Source organism: Struthio camelus, chromosome 6, assembly GCF_040807025.1.
Source record: "Struthio camelus isolate bStrCam1 chromosome 6, bStrCam1.hap1, whole genome shotgun sequence".
NCBI lineage: Eukaryota > Metazoa > Chordata > Aves > Struthioniformes > Struthionidae > Struthio > Struthio camelus.
Window position 1 is genome coordinate 34,214,599 of NC_090947.1, and position 16,079 is coordinate 34,230,677.

The 16,079-nt window shown below is 39.8% G+C and overlaps 1 protein-coding gene across 12 annotated transcripts in view; it reads right to left on the minus strand.

Moving 5' to 3' along the window:
- The window catches only part of MYLK (myosin light chain kinase), a 226,987-nt gene that overhangs the window by 96,848 nt on the left and 114,060 nt on the right, over positions 1-16,079 (minus strand). For 9 of the 12 annotated variants that reach the window (XM_068949081.1, XM_068949083.1, XM_068949087.1 and 6 more), the window contains 3 exons: positions 14,551-14,754; positions 13,257-13,391; positions 6,609-6,761 (listed from right to left, as the gene is read on the minus strand). In XM_068949081.1, the coding sequence (XP_068805182.1) occupies positions 6,609-6,761; positions 13,257-13,391; positions 14,551-14,754 (492 nt within the window). The remainder of the gene's footprint in view (positions 1-6,608; positions 6,762-13,256; positions 13,392-14,550; positions 14,755-16,079) is intronic. The other 3 variants (XM_068949089.1, XM_068949088.1, XM_068949091.1) reach the window with 1 other exon arrangement.

Below are 16,079 nucleotides of genomic sequence, written 5' to 3' on the forward strand. Positions count from 1 at the left end.
CTTTAGAAATTGCTCAGGTATATATTCAATTAACAGGTTTTACATGTACTTTGATAACTTCCCCTTTTCAGCTGAAACCTATAGCGTTGTAGAATTTAGCAAACCCTGTTGGGACAGCTTGCCCCTTGGCTAATGCAGGGCCACTCCTAAGACTGATGTTATAATAACCATCTGTTTTTTGTCATTCTAGTTACAATAGTTTAATGTGCACAGCATTTGATTACTTCACAGTTGAGGACACCACCAGATTTAGCGGGTTTGTTGTTGGGCTTTTTTCTTTTCAAATTAAACATTTGTGTCTGTCAGCATCTCAGCTTTGTTTTTCATTTACAAGAAATATTAATATAATTCCTAGCATTTAACTTTTGCTCATTCTGCAAGCATGCATCCCTCATTTGCATCCAAATTTGGTTCCTCTTTTACTGGAAATGGTTTATATCAAGAAGCTGTCTTTAGAGAACATAACTTATAGTGATGGCACAAATCCTATATCATTAAAAGCTTCCACATATGTTTTGGTTTTGTCCCTCATTTTTCGTCTCTAGCCGGCATTGTATCTCATGTTTGTGCTCGAGGTGCTGAAAGAAGGAAATTTATTTAAAAAAAACCAAAAAACAAAAAACACCCTCAGTCCTGCAAGGATTACAGCTGTTAGTGACACGTACAGAGTGCTCAACTGAAAACATTGGGACACTCACTTGAACAAAGTTTCTCTGATGGCTAATATTAGCCCTGCTCACAACAGCTTACCTCTGACCTTTCAACAGCAACAAAAGACTTCTCCCTTTCATTAGTGCTCAGAACCAGTTCTTACCTAGCCAAACAGTTCAAACAGGCTACTGGTCTGGAATGCCTTTTGGACATTTAACAAGACTAGATTTGTATACTTTGGAAAGTCTTCTATAGTCCTCTATATTTATGTTATGCTTGAAATACAGCAAAACGCTTTCCAATAACTAGTGGCTTTGAAAAGCTATCACAAATATTTCATCGCTTTAGACAAGTAAGACATCATACTTTGCTTACCTTAGGCAGAAATATTTATCTCAGAGAAACAAAGCTGTAGCCTCTCAGTTAAGGCTTCAAAGAGAGCCTGATTATAGCAATGATAACCTTCTTTAAAAGATTAATGGCTAGGAGAGGTCATTCTGAGATAGAAAGAAAACAACCCACCACCTAAAGACAGCATCTCTCAAGACAGGACAGAAGACTCCTACCTGAAAGCCTTTCTTCTGCCTGGTTATATTTTGTGGTCCCACTCACACTGGACTGAAGGGTGACAGGAACAAAATGAACTGGTTTTCCAGAAAGCATCTCTCTTCACTGCTCCAATAAACTGGTTACAGCAGGGACCCTGACAGGCTTTCAGGTGACTCTAATCTACTTGTCTGATGATCAATGAATGACTACAGTAATTGGATTACAAGGGCTACAGGCTTCCCAACATAGACACTTATGCTGGGAATGCTGCATTAAAAAAAAGTGCGAAAAGAAGATAGTAGGGGAGAAAGGGGAACAGATGTGAAGTCAGGACAGTGCACTGCTGGCAAGGAGGGAGAAATGAGGTCAAGAGCCAATGAGCAGGAGCAGCAGCACTTGCTGAATAGTGTTTGCTAAGTGTTTGAAGGAAGCAGTATTAGGCCTCCATTCAAGAAAGAAATGTGCAGAAAACAAGCATCAGCGAAACAGGCCTGGGTAGCTGTAGAGCATTAGAGCCCCCAGGAGAGCGCTGGCTCCCAGCCTGTACTTCTGCTGCTATCACCACCCAGCATTTGTGCCCCTCTTCTTGAAGTCAATCATTGATGCAGGAGGAGACGAGAAACACGGAGGGCTCGAGAAATCCAGAGGCTGAAACAAGAGCCTGTAGTGGGTCAGATATTTTGTCATCTACAGCTGGACAGAACTGCAAGACAGAAGGATATTCTCCTGTAAGTCAGCCCTCATGTAACAAGCACTCCATCTTGATACCACAGCTAGAGAAACCCGGAAAAAGGAAATAACTGCCCGTCTTACATGCAGAGTCTATATGTGAAGAACAAAAGTTTCCCATACACTATATTAATTTGCTGCAGCACATGACTGTGATTCTGTCATCTGTTCCCTCCCTTTTCCCCTTCTCTCTCCCTCCTGTAATCTTGTGTAATACATCCATATGTGTATCAGTGTGAACGTTAGGTGGCTGAGTATCCCTTTGACACATCTTTTCTACAGCTGAATCTCACTTACAGCTCCTTGTCAGTGATTAATCAGCTGACAGAGACAACTGCATATCAGAAGCCTTTATCTCAGGTACGAAGCAAACCTGAAGAAAGGTTGCTGTTCTTAGAGGCTTGCCTTACTTTCCAACTATGTAGTTATTTTAATAAGTTACAACCACTGTCTTACTTATATCCTTATGCTGTCATAGCTACAGCACAGCACTGTATCTGGCACACTACACAGTTATGTTTAAGTCAGTTAACATCTCCTCACCTCAGTTTCCTAGTCATAAAACTGTGTTTAAAATTTTCAGCCACTTTGGTAGAAAGCTGATAAATGTTAATATTCAACCTCAGTATCTACAATCACCATCATCACTATAATGACCTGACTGTAGCTTGCATTTCCCCATTAAGGAGATGTGATTTTATTTTTTTTAATGAGATGCCTGGTGTATTTAAAAATGGCTTGTGCACCTATTTTCACGTCACAACACAATGCATTAACTGTACTATTAAATGCAAAGAATAACCCAATTGCCTAGCTTGCACACACAATCAGAGCAACAACTCAGTTAGGCACACATTATTTATGAACTTACAAAAAAATATTTATAGCAGCCCCAATGACTCCCAAACTCTGATTTACCCATGTGTGGAAAATGATGTTTTCATTCAAATGACAAAAAACTATAACAATTGCAGAGTGATGAATGACACTATTTCAGGAACAGGGAGGTCTGCCACTAAGTTTGAATATCTGGACTATACTGCTCACCATTCAGGGTTTCCTGCATTACACTAATTAATCTAGCATTTTATCCAGTGTACCCCACTCACCAGAGCATTCAGTTAGGAAAAGTACTCATGGTGAAGAAGTCTGCCAGGCTGCTTTTACAAAGAAGTGCTGCTCATTCTCTGGAGTTCAACTCCATCTATATTTCAGCTGTAAGATACTGCTGTCATAGGGAGGAAGCCAGTCAGGATTTAATCCAGTCTACTTAGGCTTTTACAAGACCAGAATTAACTTCACCTTGATTAACTTCCAGTTTCACTACAGGCTACCTAACTGACCTATGCCAATTTCCTCAGCCTGCCTTTACTTCAGTGATTTGAAGATGATGTCTTCTTGCCTTAAATAAGCAGAAGAATGATTAGGTTGAGATTGTTAAATGTGCTAAGACCATCACATTTCTTATGCTCCATCCATATGAAGTGTGGGATTCTTTCAATGAGGGGCCAAAAGCCTCGTACAAAAAGGTAAGTCCTATCAGCTTTCCTGTAAGAACCAAGGAAGGACCGAGGTTGCTCAGCACCAGGCAGTTTTTATCTCTGCTTTATAATAAGAAAGCAAAAGCCAATCATAAATGAATCCAAGACTGATGACTTGGAAGGAATGCTCTGCCACAATAATCCTAGCTAGTTATCCTGGGCACAATGCAAAGCATACTGAAAAGTACTGGAAAAATCTCCCACTGTGTTTAACAGGACTTGGGATCAGTCTCCCATTATGGGGCAAAAGGCCTTTGAAATGTTGTTTCCTACACTAATTCCACAATAGGGAATTTCCTTTGACAAAAATAAAGTATCAGCTCTTTTGAAGGACACACAAAGAACGCACAAAAGATCAGAAAGAACATAATATGCCACCTGATAATACCTGTAACATCCTGGTAGGTTTAAGTTTGATCTCGTACTATAATTCATACATGAGGCTTACTACTTTTCTCCCCCCCTCCTGCCCATCTTTAAACTGCCACCGACTATCCTTGCTGCCAGTATGGGACTTCTCAGTTATCGGAAAGCTTACCCTACTTTAGGAGGTGGAGTTTTTTATTTGAAAAACAAAATTGAGTTTTACTCTCAAGACAGACAACTCATGCCAGGTAAAGTTTCCCCAACTGATCACAACAGATGTATCCCTTCATGAGACCACTGTAGCATTACAATAGCAAAGCCAAAAATGGCAATGTAAAGTTAAATTTAGCCCCAGACTTGGAGATGTGTCCAAGGACCACAGTAGCAAGTTACAAAAAAGCTGAATACAGACGCTGGTCTGATACTGAAAATAAGCTTGGAACATTCATTCCTTCTTAGATAAAACATAAATTACGCTTAAGGTACAAGAGGAAAATAATCTTCAGTGATGAATGAACAAACCGAGTGCTGTATGAAACCTGGAAACCTTAAACTGTCTGGGAGACAAAAAGGAACTGGAGTGAGATGGGTTACAATCCAGAAACAGTTTTTGCAGTCTTTATCCCCAAAATCAGTGTCTGGTCTGGAGAGGATTTATGAAATTTTCTTCTCTTCCTGCACGTACACTGATTTCCTGCTGTAATCTGTCTGCAAAAGCCAAGCATTTAGAGAGGCCTTAGCAGCAGCTTCAGTGTCTCAGAGAACCCTAATGCCAATAACTGTTTGCTAAAGGGTCTGATGGAAAAATATACGAAAAGATAAGAGATTTGAAAATCACGATTTTAAATTTGGTACTATTTTTGGCAGGCAAATCCACATTGATCTGAATCTTGGGGAAAGTTACTGTAATCCTCATGGCAACAGGGATATAATGAGTTTTAGGGAGGAAGTGGGGAGGAGAGCTAAAGCTGTAAAAATGTTAAACACATGGCTTTACAGCCTGTCACGCGTGTTCTTAATTTTGCTCCTGTCCCCCTCCCCCCCCAAAACACTCCATGACTCCCAGAAAACAGAATTAGATGCAAAACAGAGGAACTAACTCTCCATAGTAGCAGCAGTGCAGCTTTCTAACCCCACACTAGCCAAAATGCAGGAGAAACACAACGCAGTGCAGCAGTGACTATGTAGCCTTAAAGAGCTCAGCAGAGCACAAAAAAACTAGGGAAAGACTGGGTCCACATTAGCACTGTATGTCAACCCCGAAATAACTCAGTAATGGTTAGTAAATGAGGGGCTGTCTTTTTGGTTTCTGTGTCTGAGCAAAAAATCATCAGGTCTCATGTCAAAGACGGCTCCCTTGAGGTGGAGCTCTGTTGATTGGTCTTAGCTAATACAGATGAAATGCTTCAGAGAAATTATAAATGACAACTTTGAGACCAGATTACTTTTAGGCTTTTTTTAAGTCAACGTTTTCCTACTTTGCGCTCCCTTTTCTTTTTTTTGGTAACTGCATTTCCAATTCTGTAATCAAGAAATTAACACCTAGGTTTACTAGAATTTCTTTGTTTCCATATTAAGCTTGTCTAGTGTTTTAAGTGGATTCATACAGACAGACTAGTGGCAGGCATATCACTGCAGTGCTGTTGACAAATACTGCAGAATATCTGCAAACCAAGATGAATTTTGGGATGTCAGGGATCAGGGTACATTTTTTACCAAGTTGTATGTGCCAGTTTGGGGCAGGTATTATTAGGTCCTGGACAAATGGAACGGTTCCCTTGACAGCTGTCCCTCAGTAGTCTGTTGGCAAGGGACAGGCAGTGGCAAACTATCATAACTTTCGCAAAAAGATCTTTTACAAGTGACAAATACCAAATACCGGCTTGATTATAAACGAGAGTCAGCTGCAGCCATAAAAACCAAACAGCTAGCTCTGGGTGAGAATAAGAATAAAGATCATAATGCTGATCGATACTACCTTACTGTTCAACTTATCTACAGGGAATCTATCATCTCTTGTCTTCATCACGTTCTCTGGCCTTTTAGATGGTGTTTGCTCAGACCCTAGCACAAAACCATGCCATTCATGGCCAAATGCAACTATGTCAAACCTGCACTGAGGGTACCAACATGTTGATATTTGAGAAGAGGATGGTCCCAGATTTCAGAGAAATCACATCACCGCAGTTAATCATTTCAGCCTTCTGCTGCTGGTACTTTCACTACCAAAATTCTGCTCATTTGGAGATATACTGCTCCCAATTAGCTGGCACATATATCTTCAGAGCTGTCTTTCCATCTGATAGCTCATGGTAGCAGAACAAGAACACTGGCATTTGCTATCATAATTGCAGTCCCTGGCATGGGTCTCCTCTAAGCCCTGCATTTCAAGAGAAAAGGGCAGCAGCTGCCTCCTCACCATAAGACTCTCTCTCTGCCTGATGGGTACTGGTGATACTGAAATCATCTTTCAATCCTTTCCCACGCTGATATACCACTTCTAAACCTTAGCCTTACTGCTGTGTACCACATTAAACCAATCTCGGTAAGGTCAGAGCATTAACACATTTCTACAACATGCATATTACATTTCACAGTCCCTAAGCGTTTAAGTTGCAAACACCTCCAAGGGGGAGAAAAAGGTTGCCAGCTGACAACAGCTTAGACAAACCATGGAATCCACTCACAACCGCCTCTGTTAGGACCCAAGAATTTTTTTCAAGACCATAAGCTGATATCATTGCAATAATTACAGTAGGGTGAGATATTCACCTTTGACTGTGACTTGAGCACTGCAAGATGCCCGTCCTATGCTGTTTTCAGCCAGACAGGTATAAATACCATCATCTTCTGGTAATGCATCTTGGACAGTTAGTTTTGCAACCCCATCTTCAAAAGTGCAATGTGCGTACTGGATTGGCTGGTCTGTAGACAGAAAGAAAGAGAATGATCTTAATACAGCAACCACAAATTTTAAAAGCACTTCTTGGTTCCAGTGAATTCAAGCTGCCCGATAGCAGTCAGTATACTAGAGCCCAAAGCCAAATCCTGCTCTCTGGTGCACAACCACTGCTCTCTAGTGACTACAAACAGCAATATCCCAAGCACAAGGCATAACGCTGTCCTCAGATACATCTCATCATTAAGTTTACTGGGTGCTACCTTGACTAACAGTAAGAGGAGAAAGGTTTGGTTTTGTATTTTGAATAGATTCACTTTCAAGTGGATGAGAAAAGAGATGTAATGTGTGTTTGCTCAGCCATTGCCTCCGTCTCATACTTTGCCTGAAAACAGACATTAGCGTTACTGTCCAGATGTGCAAACGTGTTGGAGTACGGAGAAGCATTTGAAGTCCCCTATCATGGACTTCAATGTAATGGAAGACATTCCAAGACAGACAGTAAAATCTATGATAGACTGTGAAGCTGATTTACACAGGCAGTCAATCTGCACTATAGCATGTATAGTCTGTTCACAGACGGCTACGGTCTGGTCTGTGGTAAAAAGCACGACTATTAGAGAAGTTCATTTTAAAAAAATGGTTCCCTGAACTGGCATGGAACATGCTTAAATGTTAGCATGGACTGGTTAAAGTTGCTTTGCTGTTGTTTCAGAACCTGCCATCAATCTCATCCTTACTTTCTGAAATGCTTCTGCAATCTGTTTTCCTAATATTAAATAGTTTCCACTACTGACTCATCATTGGTTGCTTTCCCAGTGTATGCAATGCTTAAGAGGGCCTGATAGCTGTATATAAACAGCATGCTGGAAAGAAAATCAGGTCCATCTAAGAGAAGAGGGTGAAACTGAAGAAAAATCGTGCAGGACTGAATCAAAGACATCAGTCACCAGGGAAATCATGGTCAAAAGGAAAGATAAAAATTGATTTCATTGCCAGAATCATTTAAAAAGATTAAGAGAAAAGCACTAGGGTTTCCACAAACCAGCTCTGCACTTTCAGCAGGATAAATTAAATGATGCCATAGATTTTTCTCTCAGCTATGATTTCCAACACTAGCAAAATCAGAAAGCAGTTATTATCTATGCACTATCTGCATATGAAGTTTCATTCTGAAATACTTACCTGTGCCAAAATCAGTGTGATTCAATAGTTATATATACTATAAAATGCCTGGGTGGATGATCTTTGTCCCTTACCTGTATTATAAGCCATCTATTTGTAAAGTTAACAAATTTGTAATACATAAAAATCCTTGGGCAAACATTTAATCAACTGTCCAGGAAGTGTCAGTTTCAGAACAAACTCTCTCTTCTCTTCACAGATCACATGTTCTTACTACTGGTTCCTTTGAGTTCCTTACATATGGGCTGTTGTGCCTATTAGGTCCAATTTTTATTTTAGCATGCAGGATACCATTAAGTTCTAATATGTACATGTAGAAAGCTTTGTCTACTTGGGCTTCAGTTCTAGTAGAGGGCATGGGGTACTGGACTGCTTTCCTGGTCTCACTGTGGAGTACCTAACCTGACATGGATCCTGGCTGGGATTCTGACACTGAAGCTATTAATGGTGCCTAATAGTGCCATAATAATAACATGTCAGAACTGCATATTCAGATAAAAGCTGCATCATGAAACCAAAGGACAATGCCTTTTTATTTCTATCATGAATAAGCAAATGAATAGGGGAAGCATTCTATGTGTGGGGGGGGGGGGGGGAGAGGAAGCGTAGTCTCCTTCACCATGCCCTCAAATCAAAATTTCCTGGGCATCTACTTTTTTCCTCCATGTCCCAACAAAAACTGGATTTCATTTTTTATTTTTAGCACTATTTACTATTTTGCTTTTTTATCAGACCCCCAAAACCAAACAAAAATATATCTGCCCGGAGGGATAACTTACAGCCAGATTATGTCCATTGTACCTACATTTTGATCTAATAAAAACCGCTCTCCCAGTAGTGAAATGTTCCCTTCTCTAGAGGTAGAACAGTCAAATATCCATGACAGCTTGGCAGAAGGAACAATAACAAAAAAATACCGTACTGCTGGCATGCTATGCCAGAAGAAAGCACATTTTCCCCTAGTCCATTTATTATAAGCTTTCTGGATGGATCAGAAAGCTATCCTAAAACAAAAGACTACTCAGGGAATTGTTCTGCTGAGGTTAGGGACGTATTGTTTTCTAAATTCTGCAGAAAGGTTCAATTCAGCTCAAGAGAAAAAAAGGACCTTTTCATATGAAAAGGTATGTTCAATTACAGGAAGATATTTAAAATGCAATGATGTTGGCCTTATTCCGCACAATAAACAGAAATTACCAATAAAACATTTAAAGAAGCTTAAGTAAATTAGAGTTACATACTCAAGCATTGTCACAGAGAGCGTGATTTGAAAGTTCTTCCTTATACAGCCTTGCTGAGGCCAGAACTAAAACACAAGAGCTATACTTCTAGGGAATTTGCTAGTATATTGGTGAAAATTCAGAGAGAAACTTAAAATAAAGGGCTGGAAGATGGAGATTAGCAAACAGGTTAACAGAGTTGTAGCGCGAGGAATTGCATCATTCTGCCTTACTATCATCTAGAAAGAGGATGAAGTTTTAAACAGCAAGAGCAATGAAAAGTGACCTCAGTGGCAACATTATCCATAATAGTATGGAACAGAAAGATGTTAAGCTTCAATTTCTGGAAAACTTTCAGAGTGAGAGCAACAAGATGGAAGAATTGTCTTTTTAAAGTTGTAAAAAAAAAGTTGTAAAGTTGTAAAGTTGTCAAATCATTAAAATGGGCCAAGAAAAAGTATAAGAAAAAGGAACTGAAGATGGTAAAGCTTCAGAGAAAAAAAAGAGCTGGGAAAATTCAAAGTTCAGTCAAGTAGCTCTTATTTGTGCAATCTCTGTGAATATGAAACCTGTCCTTACAGGTGCTAAAAAGTATTTATAGACGATGCACAGCTTAAATTATCTATTTTATGGCTTGGTTGACCTGGAAGAGAGGTCATTTCATACAACGGCTTGGAAAATGTTTTAAATTTGCATGTAGTCGCAGCTGCTAAAAATGCCAAGAGGTGCCATTGTACAAGAAGCTGTTTTAAGTCTTTAAGGTCTCAGCTATCATTGATTCCTTAGAGATCACGGTAGGCAGACATGCAGGCTGTTCTGTATCATAGGCTGGCAAGCGTAAGAGTAAGACTGTTCTGCTTTTTTCCCGTTTTTCTGTTGCAAGGAAGCCTTTTGCTCATGTTTCTTACAATTCGGTAATTTGGTCTTTATATTCATTACTTCATCAAGTATATATGTACTTTTCTCACTAATTTCTTTGAAAAATTAATTCTAGTTTGTTATCACTGACATGCTTTGAAGACAATTTGCATTTGACGTTTTCTTGGGAACGTCATACATCTTGTCCCATATATATTATTACTATGGAATTCTGCAAAAGTACTCTTTTGTAAACAAAAATGCAATTGCTATTAGTAGATTGTTTTTTCTATGGAGCAGCCTACCAGTTGTGAACTTAAAATGCTTTATGTTCCAAGCATGGACAGCAGATTCTAACACACTCTTTTTTTATAATACAATTTATCTGCCTGACTCAAATTATATACTGTGAATGTACTGTTTTCTTCATATGGCCAGTTGATGAAAGACTCCATCACGTCATTTCACAAAGAGCATTGTTATGTCTGCATGGAGTAATATTTCAGGACCAGAAATACCAATTTCTCCTTTATTTGGTTATGGATAGAAATATAGCACTGTATAGCATCTAGTTAGCTGGCAGACAGGAAAGAAATGTTTGTATTCAAATGCATATCACAAGAGCCAATTTGATCCTTAAGTAAAATTATGACCGTAGGAGTGTACATGGATTTATCAGCATTAAACTACTGCTTATAATCCATTCTAGTTTGTATCCAAATGGTATATAAACAGTTATGTATCACAATCAGATGTAAGACTGAGAAGCACTGAAACATAGCAGTATGTTCTAGGAGTCTGTGATGAAAGTAATGTGTTTATATCTTTAAAACAATATATGATGTCCCTAACTTTTATTATTACGATAGCTTCTTGTGCTTCTGTTGCTGAAAATCATCACTGCCTTTTGATTTAAGAGCAGAGTTAACACACTGGCTTTCACCTACAGAACCCTAAATGATTTGAAACTCAGCTACCTGAAAAATTACTTATTTCTCCTTGTAAAATTGATCCAATTGCAGTTAGAAGCTTGGATACTATAAAGACTTGGCTATACCTGAACAGGCACAGGGCCAGACTCCGATGAGATTAGTAAGAACAGGAGAAAGGTCAACTCAGAGTAAACAAACAGAAGAATGACAAGCGGCAACAACGCATACTGGAGGCTTACAGAAACCTGTCATTTATTGATCTCTAGGCTGCATGTTCCAGGAGACGCTAGTTTCCCACTTAGCAAAGCAGAATATGATTATATCCATGGAGACACCGTGCCTAGGTGTAACCCAGTGGCAGCTACACTTCATTTAAAAATCAGAAGTCATTTGAGACACAAAGATGCTCCGAATGAGGTGGAAGGCAACTGGGCGTAACTCCATCAAATGACTACAGGAACCCTTTAAGGGCACGGGATCACACCTGCTCTTGCTGCATTTGTGCACCTTTGGAGCACAAAACAGAAACGGCTGACCCGATGCGTAGGAGTTGCTCTTTCTGTGCTGCAAGATGTAACTCTCGTGTAGCAAAACAGTGCTTCTATCCCAGCCTGCAAAGGGGGAACTGAAGTTATAGCCTTCAGAGAGAGAACCAAATGATGTCCAAGGGCAGAGGGTCAGAGCTTTATTCATGTCTGTTTCATGCTGTAAATAAAGCAATGGCATTTTTATTCCAGATATGGAGCTATTGGGGAAGGGGAACAGGCCAGGTTGTGGGAACATACCAATCTCAAGGTCATGGTTATTTGCCCTGCCGCCTTTCTGAGTTATCCCATTTTCTCTGAGTGGCTTAAGAAAAACAGAGATCATGTGCAAATAAATCATTTTAAAACAATCTTGGAGGAAATCACTGGATGGCAAAGTACGCTCTTCTTTGTCTTTAAATCACACACATACAAAGACAGATAGCTTGAGAGAGCCTGCAAAAAATCAGCTGCACTTCAGAAGTAACAGTCTCAATCAAGGGTTAAGCTAAATCAATCTGTCTAGTGTTTAATAGATACGGCTCTGAATGGAAAGAGCCCTTAGCCCAAGCGTGCCAGTCCCTGGATCCCCAAGATCTCCAAAATTTGGATTCTAAGCAAAATGCTGATGTGTGGGCCCAACATCGACAGTAAGAGGGGACTGTTAAGGAAACTTTCATGTTAATTTGTTTAATCAGGGCAGGATAGTAGATTATAGACCCTGATAAAAGTAAAGAATGTTTTACTTGCTTATCTTTTTTTGAGACAGCTTTGGACAAACACGCCTGTGCAGTGTTAAAATCCCAAGGAACATCTTTCCAGTAGAGAAGTAATCTGAAAAACTGATACTAAGCAGAAAGTGAAAATGCCATTCTCGTTCCATTGTCTCTGATAACTGAGAGGCTCAGAGAAAAAAGGGAAAGATGAAAAGGCAACTGAAATGTAGATGTTTGTGGACCTTCTTCATTCTTAATTATATCCCACAAGGAAAGAAAAACAGTTGTATACTAAGAGCAATATATATTGCTGCTCTGTGTACACTCTGATTTCCTTCTCATTGGAGAAAAGTGTATGATTTATGAAGGAAAAAGATAAACAGTCCAACAATCCACAGAGAAAGAACAGACCAAAGCAACATCTCAGGATAAAACGTCTGGAGGTTAATCATGGTAAGTCTAGGTCTGCAACAGGCCCAGAAGCATGTGGCCCTGCCTGAGTGTTCTGCCTTACTAGATCTTGGGCATGTAGCAGCTAAAAACAATTATAACCTACCCAGCCGACTGAAGGGTAGAACCAGGCACAGTATTTCTTCCAAGCTTAAAGTGATATTGCACTTATCTTTCTTACTACTTATCTTTCCTGCAGCCTCATGATGCCTACCCATTACTCCCAGAGCAGAGGCTAGTAGCACAGGAGTGGTAGTTGCACAGCACTCAGCATACAGTAGCAACACAGACTTTGTTCCACTGTGATGAAAAACTATGTTTAACAAAACCCAAGGAACACCATCTGCATACAAACTTGTCATCAGAGTCCCCCTCCTGGACATCCTGGAAAACTGCAGTAAGACAGAAAACTACTGAACGGAAACATCCTTATGTTTCCTTAGCATATGGTATGTAAAAAAATTGAATTTTCTTCAAATATTCTACATATACAAGTATCTGCATATTATATTATGGTGAGTTAGAGTTCTTTGTGAAGTATTCACAGCCATACTGTGTACTGATCAGAGTGGCATCTGAGAGCGTGGACAAAAGTGGGCGTATATCTGTATTTCTGCAGACAAGGGAATTCCTTACCATTGAGAAGCCATGTGATCTGAGGCACAGGTATACCTCCTACACAGCACTGCAGCACAAAGTCTTGCCCTTCACTCACGGTGCATCCTTTCAAGACACTGGAAAAACATGGAGCAACCTCTTCGACTTTAGGCCCTTTAAAATCAAAAGGAAAACAGTTCCTTTATCCAGATAGAAAAAGTCACGAAATAGTAAAGGTCATTTTGTCAAGGTATGGTACAATGACATGGCTGGGCTAACAACCTCGTCCCACGCAAACAAGCGAAAAAGTCAAAACCACGATAAAATGTTTTATTGGGAAATAAAAATCATTTTGAGCAACGGACTGGCATAAAGAAGAGGTTCTCCCAAAATCACAAGGCAAGCTACTTCTTGACTTCAAGCTTTGTCTTAGGCGCTGGTTTTCCACCCTAAAATCCACCACTGGCAACCAAATACTAGTAGGGAACGCAACATATTACCAGAGAGCTTAGTGCAAAGGGAAGGAAAGATATTCTTTCCTCTTGTCTGTCTTATCTCTCCCTCTCTCAAATTTCCTCTGGCTGGCAGTGAAATATAGGGTAAATTGAGGAAGCTGTTCACACATGTCTCAGGAGGCTGAAAATACTCTGCGAAAGTATCATGGGCATCCTGGTTTAACCTCAGCAAATAGAGAAATGTTGCACAAACATGATCATAGCTCCAGGACAAAACCTAAAACCAGGCGAAAAGATCGGAATTCAGGGGATAATTTGCTAAGAGGCCAACAAGTCTTTCAACCAGACCAGTAGGACAGTGCTTTCAAACTCAAAACAATTTGTCCCTTGGAGCTGTACTTGAATTTGGCAGCATGCAGTTCTCATTCCTTCTCTTTTCAAATTCACTTCATTGCACAGGATTGGTTTGTGCTTGCAAAACATTTCAGATATGCAGTGTCCTATAGAAGTGCTAAGCAACTCCAGGAGAACTACATGCAGAACAAAACATAGAAGAAAAAAGCTTTGGCAACTTGTATTCAATATAATCATTTACAGAGAAGTCCAGTAGAGAACAGGTCCTCCCTGTGTACAAAGCATATGTACAAAACATACAGTGAGATGCTAGGCAAACAGCAACAGGTAAGAGCAGAAACTGGCACTGATGAAGAAAATGGCTTGCCAGCTTTCCTACAGTACATTAGTGGCAGAGGCAGGCATCAGAATTAACCTCCATTGAGAAGTTCTAACAGAGATTTTGCAGTCACCACTCTCTGACAGCTTAGAAAAGCCCAGCCACAGTTTTCAAAGTGCAGATGGGCTCACATAAGCTTACTTACTTTTGACAGTTAACAACCAGCTGGTGGAAGTCTGGCCTTTGGGGTTGAAAGCTACACAGCTATAAGATCCACTGTCCCCCAAGCAAGCTTTCTTTAACAACAAGCAATGAATTCCATCTTCTTCATATAGTTGGACTCCTTCTCCAGCTTTAATAGGTATGCCCTCTTTGAACCACTCCACATCTGGTTTTGGTTTCCCTGAAACTAGACAATCAGGTATTTCAATTTTTACTAACAGGTATTCCCCTCACTGGAATTCCATTATTTGCTTTAGTGCAAATTATATACACTTTACACATACATAATTATATAAGCTTTAATAAGTAATACACGTAACTGTCTACAAAAAGATAGTTTGATATTTCTGATTTTCCAAAACTGCTCACCTAGTCCAGCTTTTAAAATAATACATATCTGGCAGCTTGAAAAGCCCCCAGCACTTTGCAATCCATGGCACCTGCAGCAGAAACAGTCACTGTAACTGTTCATTCTGTTTTTCTCCAGACTAGGGTCCAGGTATAGGCAAAGCAGGCAGCTTCCTATGACAGTAAACCACCAGGGATCAGAAACAAAACAGCTATGGCTTCACTGCCTGCTTTACCTATGCCAGAGCTCTGGAAAACCAGATAGCCTTCTGGTGGTACCAAGAGACGGCTGGGCTTCACGAAGCTGTAGCTGCCATGTGCCAGAGTCACCAACCCTATCCCTTTCTTTTCTTCAGCAAGCAGGGCTCTCTGAAGCTTCTACTTTGCTGATACTCCTTCTCAACTTTACCCATTTCGCTCATGGCAAGAGCACCTCAGCTCTGCAGGAAGGTACAGACACTAAGAGACGGCAGGAAGAGCAGCAACAAAGACATATGACATACTGGAAGAGGCCCTTTTGAATAGAGAAAATACAAGGCTGGATGAACAACACATCAACAAGAGGAACCCTTAGGCAGAAGCAGTGTGATACTGCCTGATACAAGTGAACTCACAAAATGAAAAGACATTCAATGACTTCAATAAGCGCTGAATAATCGCCTTGGTTTCTGTAGAACAGGGACTACATTTCCCTACCAAACAGAACCATGAATTAGTTAAACCTTGCAACTTTTTTTAGATGCTCTGATGGAAAGCGAAGGAGAAGTTCTTAATACTAATCTATTCAAAAAATAAACTATTCAAAGATGCCAGAATCTTTGGAATATTTCCCCTTCCTTACTCTCTGGGGTTGTGATATAAATTGTATTCTTTCCTCGTGGGGTAAGGATCATTGAGAAATGAAATCAATTAGCATGGTTTTGTTGTGAATTTTTTTCTCCATAAACATAAAGAACAATTTCTCTCTTACTTGCGGGAACAACTTGAAGTGCAAATGTTATTAAAAAACAAAAAACAGAAGAATGCTTCAAAATTATTTTCTACTAAAACTGTAATAAACAAAATGAAGTGTTCCAAATCTACTCTCTGGATTCAAGGTTACCAGCAAAATGCAGCCCTCATTACTCTTTTGAGAGGTTAAAACACAGTCAAATTCTGAAGAAC